Raw genomic sequence first — 25,086 nt, forward strand, 5'->3', positions numbered from 1 at the left:
TCTAGAATCTCCAATATAATGTTGAATAGGAGTGGCAAAAGTGGACATTCTTGTCTAGATCCTGATCTTAGGGAGAAGGTTTTAGTCTTTCACCATTAAGCACCATGTTATCTGTGGGTCTTTCATAAATGCCCTTTATCAGGTTGAGGAGGTTCTCTTCTATTTTTAGTTTGTTGAGTGTTTTTATCAAGAAGGAGAATTCCATTTTGTCATGTTTTTCTCTGTTTTGATCATGTAGTTTTTGTCCTAAAGTCTATTGATGTGGTATATTACATTGATTGATTTTTTGGATATTAAACCAATCTTGCATTCCCGGGATAAATCTTATCTAGTCCTGGTGTATAATCCTTCTTATGTGTTAGATCCAATTTGCTAGTATTTTGTTGGGGATTTTTGCATCTATATTCCTAGGAAATATTGTTCTGTAATTTTCTTTTCTTGTAATGTCTTTGTCTAGTTTTGGTATCATGGGAATGCTGGACTTATAGAATGAGTTGCTAAGTGTTCCCTCCTCTTCTATTTTTTAGAAAAGTGTACGGAAATTGGTATTATTTCCTTTTTAGCTTTTTGTGTTGTGATAAAATATATATAACATAAAATTTATCACTTTAACCATTTTTAAGTATATAGTTTGCTGGTATTGAGTACAGTCACATTGCTGTGCAGCCATCAACACTATCCATCTCCAGAACTCTTCTCTCATCCCAAACCAAAATCCTGTATGCATTAAAGTTATTATTTATTCTGTAAATTTTTGGTAGAATTCTCCAATGAGTTATCTGGTCCTGGGATTTTCTTTCTGGAAAAGGAAGCTGAAAAGTTTTCTCGTGTTAATAATTCAATCTCTTTGCTTGTGATAGGACTCGTCAGAGTTTCTGTTTCTTTTTAAGTCTTTTTCCTTACTTTTGTGTATTTCTTGGAATTTGTACATTTTATCCAAGTTATCCAATTTGTTGGCATACAGTTAGTTGTTCATAGAATTCCTTGAAAATTTTTATTTCTGCAAAGTCTGTGGTAACACCTGTAACTGGGACCACAGGTGTGAGCCACCACACCTGGCTAATTTTTTGTATTTTTAGTAGAGATAGAGTTTCACCATGTTGGCCAGGCTGGACTTGGAACTCCTGGCCTCAAGTGATCCACCCACCTTGGCCTCCCAAAGTGTTGGGATTACAGGTGTGAGCCACCGTGCCCAGCCAAATTTGTTAATCTTCTTAAAGAACCAACTTCTAGACTGGGCGAGGTGGCTCACACCTATGCTCCCAATTACTCAGGAGGCTGAGGCAGGAGAATCACTTGAACCTGGGAGGCAGAGGTTGCAGCTGCACTCCAGCCTGAGAGACAATGTGAGACTCTGTCTCAAAAAAAAAAAAAAAAAAAGAAAAGAAAAGAAAACGTCTGGTTTTATTGGCTTTCTCTATTGTTTTTCTATTCTTTATTTCACTAATTTCCACTCTGATCTTTATTATTTCCTTCCCTCTGCCCACTTCAGATTTAATTAGCTCTTCTCTTCCCAGTATCTTAAGGTAGAAGGTTAGGTTGTTGATTTGAGATCTTTTTTCATTTTTAATGTAGACATGTACATACATAAATTTCCCTCTAAACACTGCATTAGCTGCATCCTGCAAGTTTTTTCTTTTGAGATGGAATTTCGCTCTTGTTGCCCAGGCTGGTGTACAGTGGCACAATCTTTGCTCACTGCAACCTCTGCCTCCTGGGTTCAAGTGATTCTCCTGCCTCAGCCACCCAAGTTGCTGGGATTACAAGCACCCACCACCATGCCCGGGTAAATATTTTTTTATTTTTAGTAGAGACGGAGTTTCACCATCTTAGGCGGGTCTCAAACTCCTGACCTCAAGTGATCCACCCACCTCACCCTCCTAAAGTGCTGGGATTACAGGCATGAGCCGCTGCGCCCAGCCTGCATCCCACAAGTTTTAGTGCAATGTCATTTTAACTTATCTCAAAGTATTTTCTAATTTCCTTTATGCTTTTCTCTTTATTTGACTATTTATTAGTGTGCTGTTTAATTTCCATGTATTTGTGAATTTCACAAATTTCTTTTTGTTATTAATTTCAAATTTTTTATTGTAACCAGAAACATACTTTGTACAATTTCAATCATTTTAAAATCTATTGAGGCTTGTATTATGGCCTATCCTTAAAAATGTCCCACGTGTGCTTCAGAAGAATGCATATTCTGCTGTTGTTGGGTGAAGTGTTCTATAGATGTCTATTAGGTCTAGTTTGTGTATAATGCTGTTCTAATCTTATATTTCCTGATTGGTCTCTGCCTAGTTTCTCTATACCTTATTAAAAATGAAATATTGAAGTCCCCAACTATTATTATTTTATTGCATTTTCCCTCAATTTGTTAAACTTTGCTTCATGAATTTGGGGACTCTATTATTAGGTGCATATATGTTTATAATTGTTATAACTTCCTGATGAATTAACTCTTTATCACTATAAAATGACATTTTTTGTCTTCAAGTCTATTTTTTCTGATATTATGGCCACTGCATCTTTCTTATTATTGCAATTTGCATGGCATTTCTTTTTCCTTCCTTTTAGTTTCAACCTATTTGTGTCTTTGGTTCACAAGTGAGACTCTTATAGACAGTATATAGTTGGATTCTGTTTTTTACCCATTCTGACAATCTTTCTTTTGATGGGATTATTTAATCAATCAAATTTAATGTTATTCATACAGTTGGATTTACATCTGCCATTTTGCTTTTTGTCTTGTGTATGTTTCATGTCTTTTTTGTTTCTCTTTTTCTCCTTTTTGCTTCCAGTGAATATTTTCTAATGTAATATTTTAATTTCTTTAATGATTTTTTCACTATATTTGAGTTATGTCCTTAGTGGTTGCTCTAGGGCTTGCCATATACATCTTAACTCATTAGAATCTACTTAATACTTATACTAACTTCATTCCAATGAGAATTAAGTTACTCCAGTTACTCCTATATAACTCTATTCCCTCATCCCTCTTTTTGTGCTATTTTTCTTATATATCTGAGAACTTCTTATCCAGCTCCTTAGGTTTACTGGGGAGAGCAAGACCCAGAGAGAGTCTGGCTGGGCTATGTACTGGCTGTCTGACCACAGATGAATCACTTAAAATTCCTTGAGCCTCAGTGTCCTCACCTGTAAAATGGCGAGAAAATGGCTGAAATAGCTCCAAGAATGAAATGAGCTCTTATCACTTATCCTACACATAGTAGGAGCTCTGAAAACAGTGGCCTGTGTTTGACCCTCAAAGAATTCCAGGAATTTTTATACCCCATTGTTCTTTAAAAGGCCATATATGCAAAGCAACCCCCAAATGCAGAAGTAGCCAAGAACTCACAATGTGAGGCAGACAAATCTAATTTTTCAGTACAGAGTGACTTATTTGGGGAACTTAAGGATGGAAGCGTAGTCTTGGACAGCAGCAAAACAGGTAGATCTCCACACTGTTAATCCCCAGACCCAGGGCTTATATATCATAGGGAAAGAGTATACATGCTCTGTGCAAGACAATTAAAGGCAGCCCTCCAGAACAGGCAAGAATGCTACATGCGTCATAACCTATAATTTGTGCAATAACATCAAGGCTGACATGTTCTTATGCTAAGGACAGTAAATAAAGTGAGAATTAGGAGGCTTTCACAGGACTGGGGCTAATCAGAAGTCAACATGGCGGATTAGCGTCTGTATTAGTCCATTCTTACATTGCTATGAACACCTGAGGCTAGATAATTTATAAAGAAAAGAGGTTTAATTGACTCACAGTTCCACATGGCTGGGGAGGCCTCAAGAAACTTACAATCATGGCAGAAGGCACCTCTTCATAGGGCAGTAGGAGAGAGAATGAGTGCAAGCAGGGGAAATGCCAGACACTTATAAAACCATCAGATCTCATGAGACTCACTCATTATCACGAGAACAGTACTGGTGAGAGAAACAGCCCCCAAGATTCAATTACCTCCACCTGGTCCTGCCCTTAACACATGAAGATTATAGGGATTACAATTAAAGGTGAAATTTGGATGGGGACACAGAGCCAAACTATATCAGCATCCAAGATGGAGTCACTCTTATCTCCACACCCTGCATTCTCACATCGGAGAGTCAGGAAGCATGCATGTCCAACCGAAGCCTTAGGGCGCTCCCTCTCTCCCGTGCATGCCTCTCCAGGGGAGCGTCTCACAGTGAACTTCAGCAAAGGCTTGGCTCTCAGGGTGGGATGACATACAGGCCCAGACACTAAGGCCTCCATCTCAGTCCCTCCTGATGAAGGCCAGTAGGCTGCAAGAGCCACCAGCATGGGTCAGACCTGCCCCAAGGGCATGTTTCTAGCCCCAGCTAAGGTCCTGAGTTTGTGCTTTACCACCTGTTCCTGTCGTAGGTTGAATGTGGTTGAGGCTTTTGGAGTCAGTGCTAGAAAGGTATGGGAAGGAGAAGCAATCACAGCTGAATGTCAAGCCTCTGATTGGTAGATGACCAGGCCCTCACCTGGGAAAAAAGCCCTCCTACAGCTACTTAGGCAGGTGGTCACCCATGCTGTCCTTGATTACCACCCAAGACAGAGGCCTTACTCTCCTGAGGCATCGCAAGGCCTCCCTGCCATTTCCCCATCTGGTCTCAAGACTGGAGCTACTCACTCAATACATGCATTAGGCAACTTTGGAGTGCCCAGCCCCATTGTTGAGTTTGAGGACACAGAGAGTGATCAAACACAAGCCCTGGAAACCAGACATGATCATATGTAACAAATGCAAAGCTGGCACTTGAACATGGGCTCTGGGAGAATGTGCAAAGGGACCCTTCTCAGAACAGAGCCCAGGAAAGATCTGACCTTCCTGCTGCTTGCCCGTGACCCTGTGGTTCATTAAGTATCTGAAGCTGGCTCCCTACTGCTGTTCAGAGACCCGGCTGGCAGCCTCAGGAAGGGTTTGCACTGAGAGCAGGAGATGCACTGAGGGCAGAAGAGCAAGCACTGGACTTTGAAGCCAGATCTAGGTTCTAGCTTAGCTCTGCCATGGAGTAACTGAGTGACCATGGGCCAGTCACTTACCAGTGCTGAGTCTTAGTCCACCTATCTGTGAAAGGAGAAAGCTGCATCCTGAGTTGCAGGGCTGAGTTGGAGGGAATTCAGTGACACTCCAAGACACTCACTAATGAGGAGCTGACCGTCCAAGTGAGGCAGTGGGTGCCTATGGCTGCCCCTAGCTGACTCTGACCCCTCCCCAGGACCCCAGCTCCCAAGGCTCCATCATTTTTTCCAGTGGGAGGACTAAGTCACCTGTCCCCAGGAGTTTCTTTCTGTAGGACTCTCAAGGATCCAGCTGTTAGTCCTGGAGGAGGTTCCTGCACTCTCCTCTTGCTCCCACCACACCACATCCTCCCTGGAAGTCCCTCCACCCCTCTGTGCCTTTGTCCCGCCTGGAATGCCTCTCCCTGCCTTCCCTGAGCTAACTCATCCTCACCCTCCAAGATCACCTTGGCCTTCCCTCTTCTGGGAAACCTTCTCTCATCTGATCCAACCCCTTGATGCAACTGGGTGAATTTCAGCCCACAGCCCCAGGCCTGCCTGAAGCCAGCAGAATCGTTCCTCATACTCTGTCCCCCTATACATCCCCCATTGCTTCCTAAGACATTGGTAAAATCATGTTGACCTTTCAACTTGTCTAGCTTTAAGAGTCTTGGATTCAAGCCTCAGCTCTACCACTAATTTGCTGTGTGACCTTGGGCAAGTCCACTGCCCTCTCTGAGCTTCCCTTTTCCTATCTGTGAGGTAGTTCAGCTTGTGGGCAGAGGCTTCAGAGGAGAGGAGGGACAGTCAGCCCTCACTACCAGAGGCTCCTGTAGGCAGTGGAGTGAGGTGCTGCTCTCCTTCTCCCTCCCAGGAGCAGACAGGATAGAGTCTGTGGGCCTGAGCCCAGACCCTCCTCCATTTATTTAGGGAGCAACAGCTCACAGGGCAGCAGGGGCAGAGGAGGAAGGGGTGTGGCAGGCCTGGGCTCCAGCTCAGTGTCCTCTCTCTCTGTCCACAGTAGCACGATACAACCGCACCAACTACTTCTACCCCACATTCTCAGAGAGCTCAGAGCACAGCCATCTGCTCGTGTCCCCCGTGCTGGTGGCGAGCGCTGTCATAGGTGTGGTCATCATCCTCTCCTGCATCACCATCATCGTGGGCAGCATCCGCAGGGACAGGCAGGCCCGGCTTCAGCGGCACCGCCACCACCACCGCCGCCACCACCACCACCACCATCACCACCGCCGGCGTCGACACCGAGAGTACGAGCACGGCTACGGTGAGCTGCTGCCCAGCCTGGGGCCCTGGGACCTCATCTGATTGCAGTTGCAACCTAGGAGGCATCAAGGAGTTGGCAACTCTGCCCTGGGTGGAGCAGGGTGGTCGGGAAATCATCCTAGAAGTCTTGGGTGATCAGGAAGAGCTCACAGGTGCCCACCATAATGTTCTCAGTGGCATGAGAGGCCCAGCTGACTGCTAAGAGAGAAACTCAGGCCGGGCGCAGTGGCTCATGCCTGTAATCCCAGCACTTTGGGAGGCCAAGGCGGGCGGATCACGAGGTCAGAAGATCGAGACCATCCTGGCTAACACGGTGAAACCCCGTCTCTACTAAAAATACAAAAAATTAGACAGGCATGGTGGCGGGCGCCTGTAGTCCCAGCTACTCGGGAGGCTGAGGCAGGAGAATGGCGTGAACCCGGAAGGTGGAGCTTGCAGTGAGCCAAGATTGCGCCACTGTACTCCAGCCTGGGTGACAGAGCGAGACTCTGTCCCCAAAAAAAAAAAAAAAAAAAAAAAAAAAAAAAAAAAAAAGAAACTCAGAGTGAGACTGAAGGTCAGAGGGAGAGTGTATCACTCCTCCCCTGCCACTGTTGGTCCAGGCTGCACCAAGGGCTGGTCCAGCTGGTGCCTGGATGGATGGACAGATGGATGGATGGATGGATGGATGGATGGATGGATGGATGGATGGATGGATGCATGGATGCATGGATGCATGGATGCATGGATGCATGGATGGAGAGATGAGTGGATGAATGAAGAGAGGAATGGATGGGTGAGAAGGGAGAAGGACTCATAGGGAAATGGATGGATGAGGGGTGAGGCGATGGATAGATGGAGGTTGAGTGGAAGAGTCAGTGGATGGGTGGAGAGATGGATGGGTGGAGAGTATGAATGGATAAATGGGTAGATGAAAGGATGGATGAATGAGAAAATGGAGGGATGGATAGATGGGTGGATTGAGTGTTATGCCTGAGTGGAGGGATGGAAGGGAGGGCTGAGTGGAGGAATGGAAAGATAAATAGGTGGGCAGTGGGATGGGTTGATGGGGGTGAATATATGAATAAGTGAATGGATTAACTGATGGAATAAATGATGAGTGAATGAAACTATCCCTGGTGAGCCAGCAGAGTGCAAATAGAACTGATCTGAGGGTCTCCCAGTTGTTGGGATCACCCTTAAACAGAGTTGGTGGCTAATTCTTGGCTGACCAGTCCCAAATCTGTGCATGTGGCCAGAATGCCTGAACTTTTTACAGAACGCAGCCACCTAACTGTGTCACTCCTGGAAGGGGCCAGCTGTCGAAGGCAGCAGGAAAAAATTCAATTGCATTCCATTCTCAGACAATTTTCAACGGCAGGAAAAAGTCAGACTCTTCCTTCCCAAATCACCATCCACAGGCCTTCAGGGGCTTCTGCCTAGGCCCAAGGCCACCACCAGACAGGGAAAAGAAAAGCAGGACCTTGGAGATGCTGAACAGCAATAGGCACCCTTCACACTGTGGGGTGAAGTGATGCCAACCTCCTAGGAGCCACAGCCATGGCCAGACCTGAGGCGTTTCACGCTCCAAGGCAGGAAGAGCTTGGGGAAAAGGAAGATAGGAAACATTTTTAAAACAGATTGAATTGGGCCGGGTGCGGTGGCTCAAGCCTGTAATCCCAGCACTTTGGGAGGCCGAGACGGGTGGATCACAAGATCAGGAGATCGAGACCATCATGGCTAACCCGGTGAAACCCCATCTCTACGAAAAAATACAAAAAACTAGCCGGGCGAGGTGGCGGGCACCTGTAGTCCCAGCTACTCGGGAGGCTGAGGCAGGAGAACAGCGTGAACCCGGGAGGCAGAGCTTGCAGTGAGCGGAGATCTGGCCACTGCACTCCAGCCTGGGCGACAGAGCGAGACTCCGTCTCAAACAAACAAAAAAAATAGATTGAATTGGATCTGATCAGCCCTGGCCTTTGGAGCCCCTCCTCCCCCTCGCAGACACACCCTGATTAGCCAGGTTTGGGGTATTTCCTGTCCTTTATCACAGAGTTAACTGGTTAAGGAGGGGACTAAGGGGTAGCTGGAGTTAGTGAACAGATGCCTGGTAGTAATGGCCAATAAGTAAGGAGTGCTTGCTGGGCACCTGGCGCTGTTTGTGCATAATCTCACTGTGCAAAATCCTCACCATAGTCCTAGTGAGATGATAAAAGTCCTACCTTTTATCATCATTCCAATTGACAGATCAGAAAGTTCAGGCTGGAGTGATTAAGTAACAGGGTGGGACCACCCAGCCAGCGAGTAGTGGATCCCAGACTTGAGCCCAGGCAGCCTGACCTGGCACCCACAGGCTGCCGGCTGCATAGCACTGCCTGGAGGTGGAGATGTCAGGGAGACGCCCCTGGGAGCCACCCCATGGGCTCAAGGCAGTGTCCGGCAGACACGTACATGGCCACAGTGGGTGTCACTCAGACCTGGATGTCGCTCCCCTGGGAAAGCTGTTAGGAGAACCAGAAGAGCAGGAGGCTGGACCTTATGTAAGACACAGAGGGACATCCCAGGACAAGTCGGGACAAGTGGCCACAGTTGAGGAAAGACACAGCAGGCTAGTGGACTGTTCTCACTGTCCAACAATGAGGATCAAAGAGAAAGTTCAGCATAAATAAAACAGACGTCAAAAACTCAGACGTGGAAAACTCAGCCCACCCAGTCTCTGCAAGTCTCCCCAGAAGCCAGGGACTCCCCAAGGAGACAAGCCAGGATGGGCCAGTCCCACCCCCGCATCACCAGCCTGAGCCTGGAGAGTCCAGGGCTCCTGCCCGGAGCATGCCCATCCCCGCCAAGAGAAACCCAGGACCCCCAGCCCTGGAGGGTGTCGGGCAGACCCAGGATGGTCATCCTGCCGCCTGCCCTTTGCACAGCCTGGCCCTTACCCAGCTCCTCCCACTCCTCTCCAGTGTCCTGTCCATGCTCCTTCCAGCCCCTTTGCCTGGGCTCTTCTCTCTGCCCTGACTGCCATTCCCTGGGCTTCTCTAACCGAAAAAAGCCTTCCAGGCCCCACTCAAAGGCTGCCTCCTTATGGGAGCTTGTCTGGCCTCTCCTCACACCTACCAGGCAGAGGTGAATGGGTGTCCCCCTCCCCTGTACCTCCTCAGCATTGCACTCACGCCTGCCTCAGTGTCTCAGTCACGGGGTGATTATGCTGCATCCATGAGAGCAGGGCCCACAGGTGACTCCCGGCTACCCAGCCTTGGGCCTGGAGGAAGCGCTCCATGGGCAAGGTAGGAGCCACCATATTTTATCCTCAAGGCAAAAGATGTAGTGGCCCCCTTTAAAGACTAGGAAACTAGGCCGGGCGCGGTGGCTCAAGCCTGTAATCCCAGCACTTTGGGAGGCAGAGACGGGCGGATCACGAGGTCAGGAGATCGAGACCATCCTGGCTAACACGGTGAAACCCCGTCTCTACTAAAAAATACAAAAAACTAGCCGGGCGAGGTGGCGGGCGCCTGTAGTCCCAGCTACTCGGGAGGCTGAGGCAGGAGAATGGCGTAAACCCGGGAGGCGGAGCTTGCAGCGAGCTGAGATCCGGCCACTGCACTCCAGCCTGGGCGACAGAGTGAGACTCCGCCCCAAAAAAAAAAAAAAAAAAAAAAAAAAAAAAAAAAAAAAAAAAGACTAGGAAACTAGTCAGGTGCGGTGGCTCATGCCTGTAATCCTAGCACTTTGGGAGGCTGAGGCGGACAGATAGGTCAGGAGTTCAAGACCAGCCTGGCCAACATGGCAAAACCTTGTCTCTACTAAAAATACAAACATTAGCCAGGCATGGTGGCACATGCCTCTAATCCCAGCTACTCGGGAGGCTGAGGCACAAGAATCGCTTGAACCTGGGAGGCATAGGTCACAGTGAACAGAGACCATGCCACTGCCCTCCAGCCTGGGTGACAGAGCGAGACTCTGTATCAAAAAATAAAAAATAAATAAAGAATAGGAAACTGGGCTGGGTGCCATGGCTCACACCTGTAATTTCAACACTTTGGGAGGCCGAGGTGGGAGGATCGCTTCAGATCAGGAGTTTGAGACCAGCCTGGGCAGCACAGCAAAACCCCATCTCTACAAAAAAAAAAAAAAAAAAAATGTAAAAATTATCCAGGTGTGGTGGCACATGCCTGTAGTCCCAGCTACTCAGGAGACTAAGTCGGGAGGGTCCCTTGAGCCCTGATCAAGGCTTCAGTGAGCTATGATCTCACCACTTCATGCCAGCCTGGGTGACAGCAGAGAGAACCCTGTCTCTAAAGAAATAAGAAAAAAATTAAGACTGGGAAACTGAGGCACAAAGAAGCAACTTGTTCAATGACTTATCTTGGAGCGCATGCTAGGAGCCCACAGTAGTTCCCAAGCTGAGAGGGCTGAGCCGTTGGCCTTGGCGCAGAGGAAAGAGATGTACCTGGGGGTGGGCCAGCCCCTCTGTAGCCTATGGTGGCCTCGGGACTGGTGCCAATGAACGAGGCCTCAGCTGTCCCTGGAGTGCGTGGGATGACCGAGGTCACAGCTCTGCCAAGCAGGATCAGGCCTTGGCTTCCCCGCTGTAGCCTGTGGTAGTGGTGACCCCTGTGGGGTTCTGGCCTCCCTGCCCCACTTCTGCTCTCAGCTCCAACTTTGGCACCTCCTGGGGCCTCGGCAGGGAGCCCAGAGGTGCTGTTGCCCCACACCTTCCCCTGGCCTTCTGGAGGGTGCGCAGGGGCTGCTGGGAGCCTTGGGAGGGTGTCAGGGAAGAGGGAAACACACTGTGAGCAGCTGTGGGAGGACATGAAAGCAGCACCACCAGGCATGGTGCCTAACACCTGTAATCTCAGCACTTTGGAAGGCCAAGGTGGGAGGATGGCTTGAGCTCAGGAGTTTGAGGCTGCAGTGAGCTATGATCACACCACTGCACTCCAGCCTGAGCAACAGAGCAAGACCCTGTCCCTTAAAAAAAAAAAAAAAAAAAAAAAAAATTAAAAAAGGGAGGGGCAGTGCACCAGCAAGCCCCAACCTTTGGCACTGGGCCCCTTCCACCTGTCAGACACACCCACAGCCCCCCAGCTCTGGTGACTGAAGCCCTCTTGGCCTCTGTCCCACCCCTCTGGCTATGGATTCCTCTCCTCTGTCCCTTTATAGGTGAAGGTCCCTCAGATCCCACACCTTGGTCCTGCTCCTCTCTCTACACCCACTCCCTGTTCCACCTCATCCACCATCCATCATCCTCCCTTACCTGGCTCCAGCTCTCAGGTCAGCTCCAGAACGACATGCCCAGAAGTCCCCTGGACATCACCCCACGAAGCCCCACAGGCACCTCAGGCTCCAGGTGTCCACAGAGGCCTGATTTCCTACTTCCTATGCGCATCCTCAGGAAAGTTGCCAAAACTCTCTGTGCCTCAGGCGAGTTGTCTATAAAACTGGTACCGGAGGATCCACCTCAAATAGTTATTGTGAGGACTAAATTAGCACAGCACCTGGCTAATGGGTATATACATGCTCAATAAATGTGAGCTATTTTCATCATCTCTTTTTCTCCAAGAAAACCTGCTCCCAGGCCACTGCACTAATGCCAGCTGTCCCTGCCTGCCAGCCACCAGCCTGGCACCTCTAAGGCATTCTCCACAAGGCGACCAAAGTGACAGGACTGTGACCACTTCCCAATGGCTCCCCATTGCCCTCAGGACAGAGCTGGCCCTCTGCCTGCCCACAGAACCTTTCTGTAGTCTAGCCAGACAGAGAGAGGAGACACAAATGTTTGAGAATGAGATGGGGGTGGGGCAGGAAGAAGAAAGAGGGAGGGAGGGAGGGAGGGAGGGACAGAGGAAGGAAGGAGGGAGAAATAAAGAGAGAAAAAGAAAGAAAGAAAAGAAAGAAGAGAGAGAAAAAAGAAAAAGGAGAAAGAAGAAAGAAAAAAGAAAGATGAAAGACAGGAAAGAAAAGAAAGGCAAAGAAAGGAAAGAAAGAAAGAAAGAAAGAAAGAAGGAAGGAAGGAAGGAAGGAAGGAAGGAAGGAAGGAAGGAAGGAAGGAGAGGGAAAGAAAGAAAGAAGAGAGAAGGAAAGAAAGAAAAAGAAAATTCTGTAATTCTGTTCCATTTTGAGCTTCAAGAGAGATCTGGTGGCTGACTCTGTCTCCTGTCACTTGCTGCAGGTTTAGAGCAAGTGACTTCACTCTCGGTCCCTTCATCTGGTGGAAGGGGTAACCACTGCTCTCCTCCCACAGTGGGCTGTGAGGTAGATGAGATCATAGAAATTGAGCACAGCAGGTCCTCATGGGTGCCAGTTCCTCTTCCTCCCTCTCCCAGAACCTGTCAAGGGGCAGTGAACTTGGAGTGATGTTAAATAATGAACCACGGTATTGGGGTGAAGAGGAGGTTTCACCTTAGTGAAGTGGGAAGCAGGGCTTCCGGATTCCTGGACTATCTGGGTCTGTGCTGACAGGGAAGTCAGGAGAGAAGGGAAAAGAAGGGATTTGGGAAGTTCGAATGGGGGTGGAGGGTGCTCGTTTATTTCCAGTTGTTTCTCAGGAGCTCTGCCCAGCTGCATGTCTCAGGTTTGGGGTCTGAGCACCTTAGGGCAGCCTCAGTTTTCCCAAGATGCTCCCCTCTGGGAAGTCCAAGAAAAAGCAGCCCAAGAAGAAAGGGTAGATAGCAGTTTGCTTCAACCCTAACAGCTCTCAGTGCTGCCCACCAGCCAATCCACTCAGGTCCAGGAAGCAGCCCTGACTTTCCCCAGGGATCCCTGTGTGACCAGCACACCTGCTGCCCTGCAGGTGGAACCCTTCCCTGAACCCAAAACCCCTTCCCTGGCAATGCTGGCTAGTGGGGGGAAGGGGTGCCTGGCACCCAAGCCCAGCAGCCCTGGTTCAACTTCCAGCCTCACCTTTTTGCTGTGTGCTGTTGTCTTTCCTTAGTTTCTTCCCTAAGTTCTTCCAAAAATTCTGTCTCTCAGCTGGTGCCCTGAACAGGAGAAACAAATCTCATTTCAGCTCCTTTTTAACAGCATATGTTATTGACTTCATTTCTCCTAGTAGAAAAGTAATATGTGTTCATTATAGAAAACCTTAAAAATATAGATAATATAAGAAAAGAAATATAAAGAAAGAAATAAGGGTCATGATCCTGTCATCTGGACAGGGCCACCATCAACATGTTTGGAATATTTTCTTCTGAGTGCTTTCTTGGTGTCGGTATATAACCCTGGAATTGTACCAGTAGATATCGTTTCATATCCAGATTCTTCCACTCACTATTATATGAAGAGTGGGGAAAAGAGTTTAGGGGAGTGGGAAGAGCAGTCTTTGGGTTTATACAGACTGCATAAATTCCAACTCCATGCTTCACCACGTATGTGACCCTGAGCATTAGCTTCCTTGTCTGCAGAATGGGGATGGCAACTGCGCCACTCACAGCGGAGAAAGGTTATAGCTCCGCCCCTGACGTCAAGCTCCACCCCCAGAGGGGAGGAGACACCTGGGAGCCCTGGGCTGGGGAGACCTCGTGTCGGAGCCACCTTTGCAGCTCCCACTGTTCCCATTCAGGACTACACCTGTCAGAAACTAGGCTGTAGAGAACTTAGCAAGGAGGAACCAAGACACCCAGCTGCCCTCCAGCCCAACCACTCACTGTGCGTTGTCCTCCAGCAAGTCACTGGTCCTCCCGGAACTTCAGCTGTGGAATGAGAGGATTCTGCTCCAGCAGCATTTCCTAAGCAGTGTTACTAGGTCTAAGAAAGGAAGATTCTGAGGTCGAATGCTGGACAAGCACAGTTAAATGTGTTTCTTAGCTGCAGGACTTTTCAGAGCCTTTGATGTACTGATACATGGTTAAAAAAAAAAAAAAAAAAGACGCAGAGGAGAATGCAGTGTGGGGAGGTGCCAGACTCATCATAGATGCCTTTTTTCCCCCCAAGATACCTAAAGGGAATTGATTGTGGTTGGGGTGGGGGAGGGCTGATCCCAGAGTTCTCTGCAGCCCTCTTTCCTTGCTACTCTCCTCCCCATTTTCCATGCCCAGCCCAACTCCACAGAAAGCACTCTTCTTTCTTATCTCCCTCCTTGGAAAGCTATTCAGTTCCCTTCTCCCAGCCTTCCCCTCTTCCCCTGGTTATATCCCAGACAAGACTCAGCTGTAGCAGCCCCTCCTCCAGGAAGCCCTCCCTGACTTCCCAACTGGTCAGGCCTGCCTCTACTCCCACAGTCCCAGTAGGACCTCTACCAAACCTCACAACACACTGCCCAGTACCAGGCTATCCCCAAGGCAGGCTGCCACCACCTTGGGAGCTGGCCAGGACAGGGCCAGCTCTGCTTCCTCTCTGTATCCCCATGCCCAACACGACAATGGCACTCACATTCTGAAGCTGTCACTGATGGATGAAGGTAGCTGCGATTGGCGAGGAGAGGAGTGGTCAGGTGGGGAATCTGAGCCTCCATGGCCCCAGGTAGACCCATAGACCCATGAGGAACGTCCCTGCATGCTGGTCTGAGGCCCAGGCCGGTGGTCTGTTCCCTGCAGTGTTGGACGGGCACACATACAGCCGCTCAAGCCACAGGATGCGCTATGCCTGCAGCTCCTCGGAGGACTGGCCCCCACCCTTGGACATCAGCTCTGATGGGGACGTGGATGCCATGGTACTCAGGGAGCTGTACCCAGATTCTCCACCAGGGTAAGGAGGCTATGTGGGGAAGGGGGCATTAGAGGATGGGGCCCTGGACACAAAGACCCCCCAACTCCATCACGGGAAAGAGTGGCACCTCTCCACATAGTATAAATGCAGAAAACACCTGCTCAGTGGGCATGGCCACCTCCTCCCCTCTCCTGACCAAGTAGGTCCCATTGAGGCAGTGTGACTTAGCAGATGTCACCTGGAAGTGCTAGGAAAGGAAGAGACAAGCCCAGCTCCTCAGGCTGCTGACTAGGTGTGCCAGGAACGCCCTTGCAGTTTCAGGGGAGGTTCCATGGCAGCTGTCCTGAGCTCCCTGGGGATCTGCTCCTCCGGCTGTCTCCCTGGAGGTGGGAGGGAAGGCCAGAGAGTATTTGGTTATTTCAGTGACCATGGGATCAACTTCCCCTAGGGAAAAAAAAGTTCATTGTGTTTCAATAAATAACACCAGGGACTAGGGCAGCAAAGAGGGGACGAGCCCATATGCCGACATCTGATGGCCCCAGGTGCACTCGCTCTGGAAACTCTTTCTTGTATGATCATGAGCAAGTTACTTAATCCTGCGGTGCCTGCTTCTCCATTGTTGAAATGTCCATGTAATAATACCTGCCCCGGCTGGGCACGGGGGCTCACACCTGTAATCCCAGCACTTTGGGAGGCTGAGGTGGGCAGATCACGAGGTCAGGAGATCGAGACCATCCTGGCTAACACGGTGAAACCCCATCTCTACTAAAAATACAAAAAATTAGCCGGGCATGGTGGTGGGCGCCTGTAGTCCCAGCTACTCGGGAGGCTGAGGCAGGAGAATCGCTTGAACCCAGGAGGTGGAGGTTGCAGTGAGCTGAGATCGCACCACTGCACGCCAGCCTTGGCGACAGAGCGAGACTTCATCTAAAAAAAAATAATAAAATAATAATAATAATACCTGCCCCACAGGATACTCATGAAAATGACACAGAAGTGCCGGTAAAATGCTCAGCAAGGCACTGGCTCTTCCCACCAGTGGTGTCGCTACTATTTCGAGGCCACAGGTGATAAACTATCCATGCTGAGGAGGACGAGGGGAGGGGATCAGGGAGGATGGGCTAACACGGGAAATCGGCCTTTGTCAAGCATGTGTGGTGCTTGGGTTGGGAGGAACTGGGACCTTCAGAGATACAGAGGAGGGTGTGACCAGCAGAGGGCACAGATGAACAAAGGCCCAGAGGCAGGTGAGCTCGCGTGTGCCGCACTACAGTGGGCACAGTGGGGTTTGACCTCTTCTCCCCTTCCCCTGCCCTGGCTTTCCAGTCAGACCCACCTGGGTTTGAGCCCATCCTGGACGCTGCCCAGGTTGATGCTCTCAGGCATGTCACTGTGGCTCTCAAGGGCTCCATTTCTTCATTTATGAAATAGGGACAAATAACCCTGCTTCCTGGGTTTTCCTGGAGAGGAAGATACTGTGGGTATCTGGGGATGTGGCTCAGGGTTAGACCTGAGCCCTCGGCTCCTGAGGCCATAGCCTGAGGACACAGGCACCTCCCCCTACCCCTAGGAGTCAGTGGCTCTAGCCTGTGTGGGGAAGGGCCAGCTGGGTCCCAGAGACCAGGAGCTGGACCCCAAGGAGACTGCCTCTGCCCAGTGAGGCTCATCAAAAGGACAGGAACCGGTGGGGCTGCTTCTGATGGAGGTGGAGGCACACAGATGCCCTGGGGGTACCTGGGAGCAGACTTCTCCCTGAGTCAGAGCAGAGCGTTGGGTTGGCCTCAGGTACGAGGGGGTGTCCCAGCTGCAGGCCTCCACTGTGGTCAGGCACCTCCCCCCAGGCTGGTTGGGTTCAGGGCCTGGACAGGGCTGGGCAGGCATGAGACAGGGGTGGGGAGGGGTGGGGAAGGTGGGGGCAAGACTAGGAAGACAGAGGTGATTCCCCCTCCAAACACACACACACACACACACACACACACACACACACACACACACACACCTGCCGAGACCTCCCAGGCAACAAGGTCTGGCTGAGCCCGGGGCCTCTGTGGTCTCATCTGCAGCCACCGAGGCAGAGACTGGCCTTAGAGATCAAGACGGGTTCCTCTCAGAGAAGTGGGGGGGTCATGGAGCTAGAAGGAGAGAGTTATGCCCTCAGCTCCTGGGGGCCCCAGAGACAGTGGCAGTGGGAAGAGAAAGGGACAGGTGGAGCTTGTGGCCAGGAGGGCCCTGTGCCTGTGATCATGCCCACAGGAGTGGCTGTGTCCAAACGGCCCTCGGGGCCCTCGAGCAGCCCCCTCCCCATGGGGAGCTCTTCTCTGGAGGGCCTTTGGTCCCCTCCTGCCAGCCCCCCTCAGGCAGATCACCCATCAGTACTCGAAGAGGGAAAGGGGTCAGGGCCTCCACCATTCCGTGCTAGGAGACCCCTCCAGTCCTGGATGAATGGCCCGTGTCCTCCCCCTTGCCCTTCCACCTTCACCTCTGCCCCAGGGGCTTGAGCAGGGGTGGTGCGGCCAGTCCTTTCCAGGGCAGTGGGTGCTTTTTTGCTCTGCATCTGTAGGTTCAGAGGGGCCCAGGTCACTCTTTCCTAAACTGAGAACGGGAACTTTGGAGTGGCTGGAGACCAAGGTGTCTTGTAGCCTGAGGTTGGTCCTACCCAGCCCCCGCACACCCAGTGCGCTGCAGGGAGGTGCTCCCTAGACAGTAGTCCCTGCTGCTGCGAGGCTTGTGAGGCACCGGAGACCCGGGGCAGCTCAGTGTTCATGCGTTGAGCTCACACCGCACATGAGGGCTGAGTCAGGTCCCGAATCCAGGTCCCAGGGGTTCTGAGGTCCCCCTTGGAGGTGGAGGGAAGTAGTAGGGTTTCACTGGAGCCAGCGTGGACAAGGCCCACCCTGGTTCACAGCCAGGACAGCTTGTCACTGCAGATAGACACCTAGGCCTTTGGGAGAGACCCAGCCCTAAGGCCTAGGTGGGGCACTGAGGGAGCCTCTTCTCTTGTAGCTACGAGGAGTGTGTGGGGCCAGGGGCCACTCAGCTGTATGTCCCCACGGACGCACCGCCACCCTACTCTCTGACTGATTCCTGCCCCACGCTGGACGGCACCTCCAACTCAGGCAGCAGCCACAGCCCTGGCCGACACCAGCAGGAGCAGAGAACCCCGGCCCAAAGTGGCCTCCACACGGTCTCCATGGACACCCTTCCCCCCTATGAGGCTGTGTGTGGAGCCGGCCCCCCATCAGGCCTGCTGCCACTGCCAGGCCCAGGCCCAGGGTCAAGGGGCTCCCAGGGCTCACCCACCCCAACCCGGGCCCTAGCCTCCGGCCCAGAGAGGATTGTGTGAGGGACCCAGCCGGCCGGGTCCTGCTGGTCCCTATGGGCTGAACCACATTCTTTAGGCACACAAAGGCATGCACACACACACACACACACACAGAGATGCACTCGTGACTCATACACACACAGACCAAACTTGTATACACACAGACATCTACACTGACATACCCTGTGTACACACACAGATCTAGACATCCTCCACATGTGTGTGCACATGCACACACACAGGCCCACCACAAACACAAAACCCACCGGCAAAGGTTTCACAGAATGTGGAGCTCTCCTGGCCTCCCGTCCCTCCTCCTGGCCTGTTGGTTGTGCCTCTGTAGACAGTGCTGCGGGGAAAGAGGTGAAGTAGGAAGTTGGACTTTCTCTTCCCTCTCCCAGGCCCGTTTGCCCCTACCCTTGCCGGCAAGCTGTGCCCAAATTCTGATTCTGCCTCTGGAAAGTGCTGGACCATCCAAGGTCAGCCGCCTGCCCTGACCCCTACCCCAGGGCCAGCTTGTCCTCCTGGGAGGCGGGACAGGCCCCAGTGAGGTTCCATTGTGCGCTGTGCCTATCTCTCAATTCCAGGGCAGATGAGCCACAACATCACCACCCTGCCACTTACAAAGTGGGGGACCTGGGTCTGGGGCCTCAGGTGCAACCTGGAGGCCCTCACAGCCCACCAGGCCCCCTCCCAACCCCAGTACCCTCAGTCAGGTGGTGCTAGTAGAGCCATCTCCTAAGCTGCAGGCCCCAGGTGGATGGGCAGGGCCCTTCATGGGTGTGCAGTGGCGGTTCCCTCGTCAGTCCAGCCACTGCCCAGGACTAAGGGTCTTCAAGGAAGACGAGGTCATTGTCCTTCTCCAGGTGGCTTCACCGCAGTGCTGCCTGGGCACCTCTCTGAGGCAGAGAAGTGGCCCCTCGCTCAGTCCCTGCCCGGCCGACCACTGTGGCCTGCACGCAAATGGGTCAGAGCCAGATCCCGGAGCTGGTGCTGTCCTCCTAGGTGGCCGCTCATAGCTGGGGATGGTGAGTGAATGTGTTCTGGCCTTGCCCACGTGGGTGTTTGCAGAGACAAAATGAAGGGGATATACTCCCCATAAATACCACCTTGCCACCACAAGAGGACCAGAAGGCTACTCGGCCTTGCTGCCACAGAAGGGGATTTGTAGGGTCAGCCTGGCTGCAGAAAGGCTGGCTCAGATCTTGACCGAGAAACCCCAGTGATTTCCATCAAAGACCACGCAGGTAATGGAAGTGATTCCTGAAGACCCAACCCACCGAGGGTGGCAGCCAAGCGTCTTTGAGGAGTGTCCCCGCCAGCATCGCCAGCAGCCATCACTCTGCCTCCCTCCCACCTCTTGTCCCCCATCGTTAAACAACAGCACCCTACCCCCACATTTCTGTTCCTGTAATGAAGGGCTATGACGATTTAGTAATCTCTTTCTTAAGCAGAGGAGTGGCAAGGATGGCAATCTGTTCTGGTGCGGAGCCGAAAGGAACCCACCCAGAGGTTCTGTAGCGTCCTGCGTGCCGCCTCCTGGAGCCCCAGACTCCACCTGGGGGAGGGACTTGTTTACAAGCAGTTCTGACCACCTTAGTGGTGTACTGTTTTCTAGGCAAAAAATATCTGTCTGTTGTACTGTATAGCCTTTAAAATGCTCCAGGAATGAGACTCTTTTAAGAAACACATCCTGCTTCTGCAACTCCAGAGAGTGCTGGGGGAAAAAAAGGGATAAAAATTCCTACCTACTCATCAGTGTTTGAACGATGGAGCTGAATCCTTGTTCCTGGACTAGGCAATGAATAAGCAACAATGTATCTTTTCTGTGTTCAAAATAAATATATCATCAATAAAATGTAGCAAGAAGTAACACTTTGAGAGAGTGCATAAGGGTTCTTTTTTTCTTTCTTTCTTTCTTTTTTTTTTTCTTCAGACAGGGTCTCTCTCAGTCGCCTAGACTGGAGTGCAATGGTATGAACATAGCTCACTGTAGCCTTGAACTCCTGCCCTCAAGTGATCCTCCCACCTCAGCCTCCCAAGCAGCTGGGACTACAGGCGTGCCCCACCACACCCAGCTAATTTTTGATTTTTAACTTTTATAAAGACAGGGTCTCACTATGTTGCCCAGGCTAGTCTCAAACTCTTGGTCTCAAGCCATCCTCTCACCTCAGCCTCCCGAGTAGGGTTTATACCTTCTGAAACTTGTAAGGAAAGGAAACACTAAATAGCAACAAAATAAAAATGCACCTCCAGCTAGCAATCCCTACCCATTCATTACCTCTCAACATGAAGCACCACTGAAGCCTTGTCAGTTTCCTGTCGATGTGAATATTTGGATAGTCAGTGCCTTACAGGAGTTGCTTTTTTTTTTTATCCCCACTGAAACTTGACATCATTTCTCTGGGATATGGCTGATATAACGTCACGAGGATGGGCCATCAACTTCAGGACCCGACTCTAGGAACTTCAGAGACTACACGTTTTACTCTAACAGTGGTTGGTTTGTAGCACCCTGATGGTCTGTACTACCAGGAAAGAGAGGAAAATGGCAATGAGACTGAAATGAGCTGTTGTCTCGCCCTCTGCAGGAACTCCCCTCTTCCTTTCCATGCCCTCCACAAGACCACGGCTTGGGCTATTAATCTCTTGGAGGACAGAGCCTGGGCCCCTTCCTCTGTCACATTTCCCTCCCAGCAGAACTCCAATAGAGCCCACTAACATAGTCCTAGGCCCCTTCAAGTGCCTTGAAAGTGGGGTGCAATCCTGAAGGAGGGTGCAGCGGGGGGAAAGACCGTGAAATAGGCTCATCCTTCTGGTTCTCCAGCCCATGTCCCTGCTGGACAAGCCAAGGCTGGCTCTGACATGGTCACCACCCCGACTCTGAGCCCACACTGCCACCTGCCGGCTCCCTGCTGCCACTGTTCAAAGTGAACAAGTCGGGTTCTGAAGAATGAGGAAGCCCCCTTCTATCACCTTGAAACACACTACCCACCGACACTCATAATTGCAGACAAAACCTGTCATTTTAATCCTGGGCTTTGCTTCCACCCTTGAGATGTTCCATAAGGTTTAACCCATTAACATCACCACCCTGCCATTTATAAAGTGGGGGACCCAGTTCTGGGGGCTCAGGTGTAACCTGGAGGGCCTCACAGCCCACCAGGCCCCCTCCCAACCCCAGTACCCTCAGTCAGGTGGTGCTAGTAGAGCCATCTCCGAAGCTGCAGGCCCCAGGTAGATGGGCAGGGCCCTTCATGGGTGTGCAGTAGCGGTTCCCTCGTCAGTCCAGCCACTGCCCAGGACTGAGGGTCTTCAAGGAAGATGAGGCCATTGTCCTTCTCCAGGTGGCTTCACCGCAGTGCTGCCTGGGCACCTCTCTGAGGCAGAGAAGTGGCCCCTCGCTCAGTCCCTGCCCGGCCGACCACTGTGGCCTGCACATGAATAGGTCAAAGCCAGATCCCGGAGCTGGTGCTGTCCTAGGTGGCCACTCACCCCCGCCCCGCCAGCATCTCTCTCTGGACACAGCCAGACACTTATATCCCCTTCTCTGTATGCAAAGTAATCGCTCCTCTGTTCTGAACACCACTAGGCATGGCTCCCGTGCCACCTCTGTGCTCTGGGGCTCCACTTCCCTGGAAAGAATGCAGAAACTTCCAGTGATGGCGTCCAGCCATGTGCTGCCGCCAACCTGAACCACCCCACACCGACACCCAGCTCCTACCACAAAGGCTCAGGATCCCACAGGCCTTTGGGACTGTCACGCTCTTGACTTTTCCTGCTCCTCCATCCATGACATGCCCTATGCTGTGGTGTGTCACATATGGCACCATATTCGAGGTCCTTTGCACATTCCTAAGGAGATACCTCCTGTCTGTGCTGGGGCCAAGGAGAACACCCCGGGTACCTGGGCTCATCAGAGACCCAAGGAGATGGAAGGTGAAGCTGCATCACAGGACGGTGGAGACAGGAGCATGAGGGCCAGACCCTGGGATGAGGATGTGGGTGCGAGGGTTTGGTTAGGGAGGTGATCCCAGGAGTACCAGATGGAGAGGCAGTAAACAAGGAAGGCAAGGAAGCCAGTGAGGGGGTCACCAAGCAGGTCACCACTGCAGGCCACTGAGTGCAGTCCCACTGGTGACTCTGAGAGACAGAGTAGAACGCACCTTGAAGTGACGCCCGCCCTCGGGTGGCAGAGATGGGTTGTTTTATCCTGATACTCAGCAGACATTTTTGGAGGCTGCCCTTTGGAGAATGTTCATTCCTGCCCTTTGTGGAGGCGAAACGAGCTCCTCTGGCCAGAAAGTCTTCAGGCAGGGAGGTCACTGTGCTGGCAATGACACCATCGTGATAGTCCACAAGAGCCATCATTGGGTCCCCATGTATGGGCATGGTGAGGTCCCAGGTCTCTGCACAGCGCTCCAGCAGCTGCTGCCACACACAAGAAACAGGCATCGCCCAGAAGAGGGCGGAAAGGGGGTTGATACAAAGTAAGGCTGTTCACAGCCACCATGGGGAGCATCCTCTGTCACACCGGCCAAGCCCCATGCACATACACACACTGGGGCCCCTCCCATCAAGTTCCTAGAGACACCCCTGGCACACACTCACATGTAGCATCCCCTCAGCTCTACCTCCTGTGGTTTTGTGGACATTTGCTCAGACAGCTTTGGTGCACACACACTAGTGCCCTTCTCACTTAGAGCTTGTGCATGTACATACTTGGCATCGCACACTCCAGTGCCACCGACACTCCCACTCAACTGTTCCTATCCGTTGATACTAGCGGTATCCTATCCGCTAATACCCACCTGCAGGTTCAAACAGGCTCTGGGTATTAGCAGTGGAGAGACAGTAAGTTTCATCGTCTGAGGAAGTGAATCTTCTGTCCTGGTCTCTGCTTTGCTTGACCCCACACTGCACCTCCTCGGGGCCAGAGGAACTCTCTGGAGCCCAGGAATGGCTGCCTAGATCAGGCTGGACATCTCTGGACTTGGGGGCTGGGCAGATCTTTACCCCAGGGTGGCAGCCCAGTTGTGCCAGCCCAACATGTCTCCAAGAAATCCAAGGTTGCAGGTCCTCAGGCCCTGCCGTCCCCACCTCAGCCATGCCACCACTGACCATCCCCACCAGCATGACTCCTGGGGGCCTGGGGCTGCCTGTCTCTCTTCCACCGCCAGTGGCTGCCTGGTCCACAGCCCACCACAAGGCTGGCACCACCTGAACTGTGTGGTGGAGTAGGAGGGCATCCCTTGAAAAGGACCCTTCACTCCCTGCTACTCTGAGCCTCATTATCCAACTGCAAGAGACAGAAACCCAACTGGAATCTTCATAAGCAAGGAAGAATACTTACTGAATTGTCCAAGTCAAGCATGGCTGGATCCAGAAAGTGCAGGAATATGGGCAGGTATGTCATCTCTCTCTGGACGCTGCTGTCCACCACAGCGCCTTCATTCTCCCATCAGAACAAAAGTATGGAAGCCCCAAGTCTACTTTGGTTGGTTCATAATCCAAAACAAAGAGATCCTCTCTCCCCCAGAGAGCAAATACCAAGTCTCAGAGAAAACTGACTGGCCCAGACATGTCCTCATCCCTGACTCTCTGAATGGCTGTGGCTGGGATTAAGGTCTCTGTTGTTTGTTTGTTTGTTTTTGAGTCAAAGTCTCACCCTGTCTCCCACACTAGAGTGCAGTGGCACGATCTCGGCTCACTGCAACCTCCATCTCCCAGGTTCAAGCAATTCTCCTGCCTCAGCCTCCCGAGTAGCTGGGATTACGTGCACATGCTACTGAGCCCGACTAAATTTTTGTATTTTTAGTAGAGACAGGGTCTCACCATGTTGGCCAGGCTGGCCTTGAACTCCTAACCTCAGGTGATCTGCCTGCCTTGGCCTCCCAAAGTGCTGGGATTACAGGCATGAGCCACCGCACCCAGCCGGGATTAGGGCCTCTGGCTGGCTCAGCCTGGGTCATGCCAAAGCAGTCCCTGCAGATCTCCCGTGCCTCCACCTCTCCTCCCTGCCTGCCACTCTGTAGAGGGTGAGGAGGAGGAGCCACATTTGTCTCTCCTGGAATGGGTTTTGCAAAGAAAAGAGGGGAGCAGGCTGGGAGAACTGGAGACACACAGATGAGCAGCCTCTGCCATGTTCCCTTGACAGGGCCAGGCCCTATCCCTCAGATCTCAGTCTGAGCGATGACCCCAAGCCACAGATAGACAAGGAGCTGGGCAGTGAGTGAGGGCAGGTGCTGGGGCAGGGTCAGGCAGAGAGTGGTTGCTAAACAGGGCCCATGGCAAAGAAAGGAGGAAAGAGCAACAGCCTCCAGCCAGGCCTGGGGGCTCCAGGCTCACTGGACACCATCTTGAGTCTGTGCCAGCTCTTTCCCATGGTGGCCATAGCAGGGCGGGGGCTTAGACCAGAGAGGCCCAGCTCCACTGCCCACTGGCAGAGGCCCCAGCCAGCTGCAGGGAGCCAGTCGAGCTCCACACTGAGGGCAGTCTGTGACTTGTGGACTTACAAGACTCTCCCAAGGAATACACTCACCTACAGTGTATGGTTACACAGTTTTGTTCCTGAAAAGGAACATAAATTCGGACAAAAGGCCAAGGTATGAATCTACGCAAGTGGGCCTGAGACTCCACTCCAGGCACTGACTTCTCCCCAGGACAATCTCACCATGGGCTCCTGCTGCTTCTCCTCCTCCTTACAGCCCTTCCCTTCCTGGGCTGTCCCCAAGGACCTGAGTCATGCCTCCCAGACTAGGGGCCTGGAACTGTGGCCCAAGCTGACTCCTGTCCAGGTGGCAGGCCCAGCACAGAGCCCAGGAGGGTTATGGGG

At 51.7% G+C, this 25,086-nt stretch overlaps 3 protein-coding genes and 1 long non-coding RNA gene across 4 annotated transcripts in view; 2 read left to right on the forward strand and 2 right to left on the reverse strand.

Annotated features, from left to right (window-relative positions):
• BEAN1 (brain expressed associated with NEDD4 1) overlaps positions 1-20,141 on the forward strand; it is a 60,765-nt gene extending 40,624 nt beyond the window's left edge. The window contains exons 3-5 of the mRNA XM_050774963.1: positions 6,045-6,308; positions 14,818-14,968; positions 17,933-20,141. Coding sequence (XP_050630920.1) covers positions 6,045-6,308; positions 14,818-14,968; positions 17,933-18,272 — 755 coding nt within the window. The 3' untranslated portion in view covers positions 18,273-20,141. The remainder of the gene's footprint in view (positions 1-6,044; positions 6,309-14,817; positions 14,969-17,932) is intronic.
• The window catches only part of CA7 (carbonic anhydrase 7), an 836,404-nt gene that overhangs the window by 445,248 nt on the left and 366,070 nt on the right, over positions 1-25,086 (forward strand). The window lies entirely within an intron of this gene.
• On the reverse strand, positions 11,481-14,097 carry LOC126945043 (uncharacterized). The gene is made up of 3 exons (XR_007722277.1): positions 13,930-14,097; positions 13,187-13,263; positions 11,481-11,743 (listed from the first exon to the last, which is right to left on the reverse strand). It is a non-coding gene; the product is annotated as an uncharacterized LOC126945043 (long non-coding RNA).
• On the reverse strand, positions 21,135-24,176 carry LOC126945033 (uncharacterized). The gene is given in 5 exon segments (XM_050774978.1): positions 21,135-22,263; positions 22,266-22,302; positions 22,304-22,460; positions 22,463-22,568; positions 22,570-24,176. Coding segments are annotated over 5 exon segments (600 nt in total). The 5' UTR covers positions 22,774-24,176; the 3' UTR covers positions 21,135-22,167.

This window comes from Macaca thibetana, chromosome 20, assembly GCF_024542745.1.
Source record: "Macaca thibetana thibetana isolate TM-01 chromosome 20, ASM2454274v1, whole genome shotgun sequence".
Taxonomy (NCBI): domain Eukaryota; kingdom Metazoa; phylum Chordata; class Mammalia; order Primates; family Cercopithecidae; genus Macaca; species Macaca thibetana.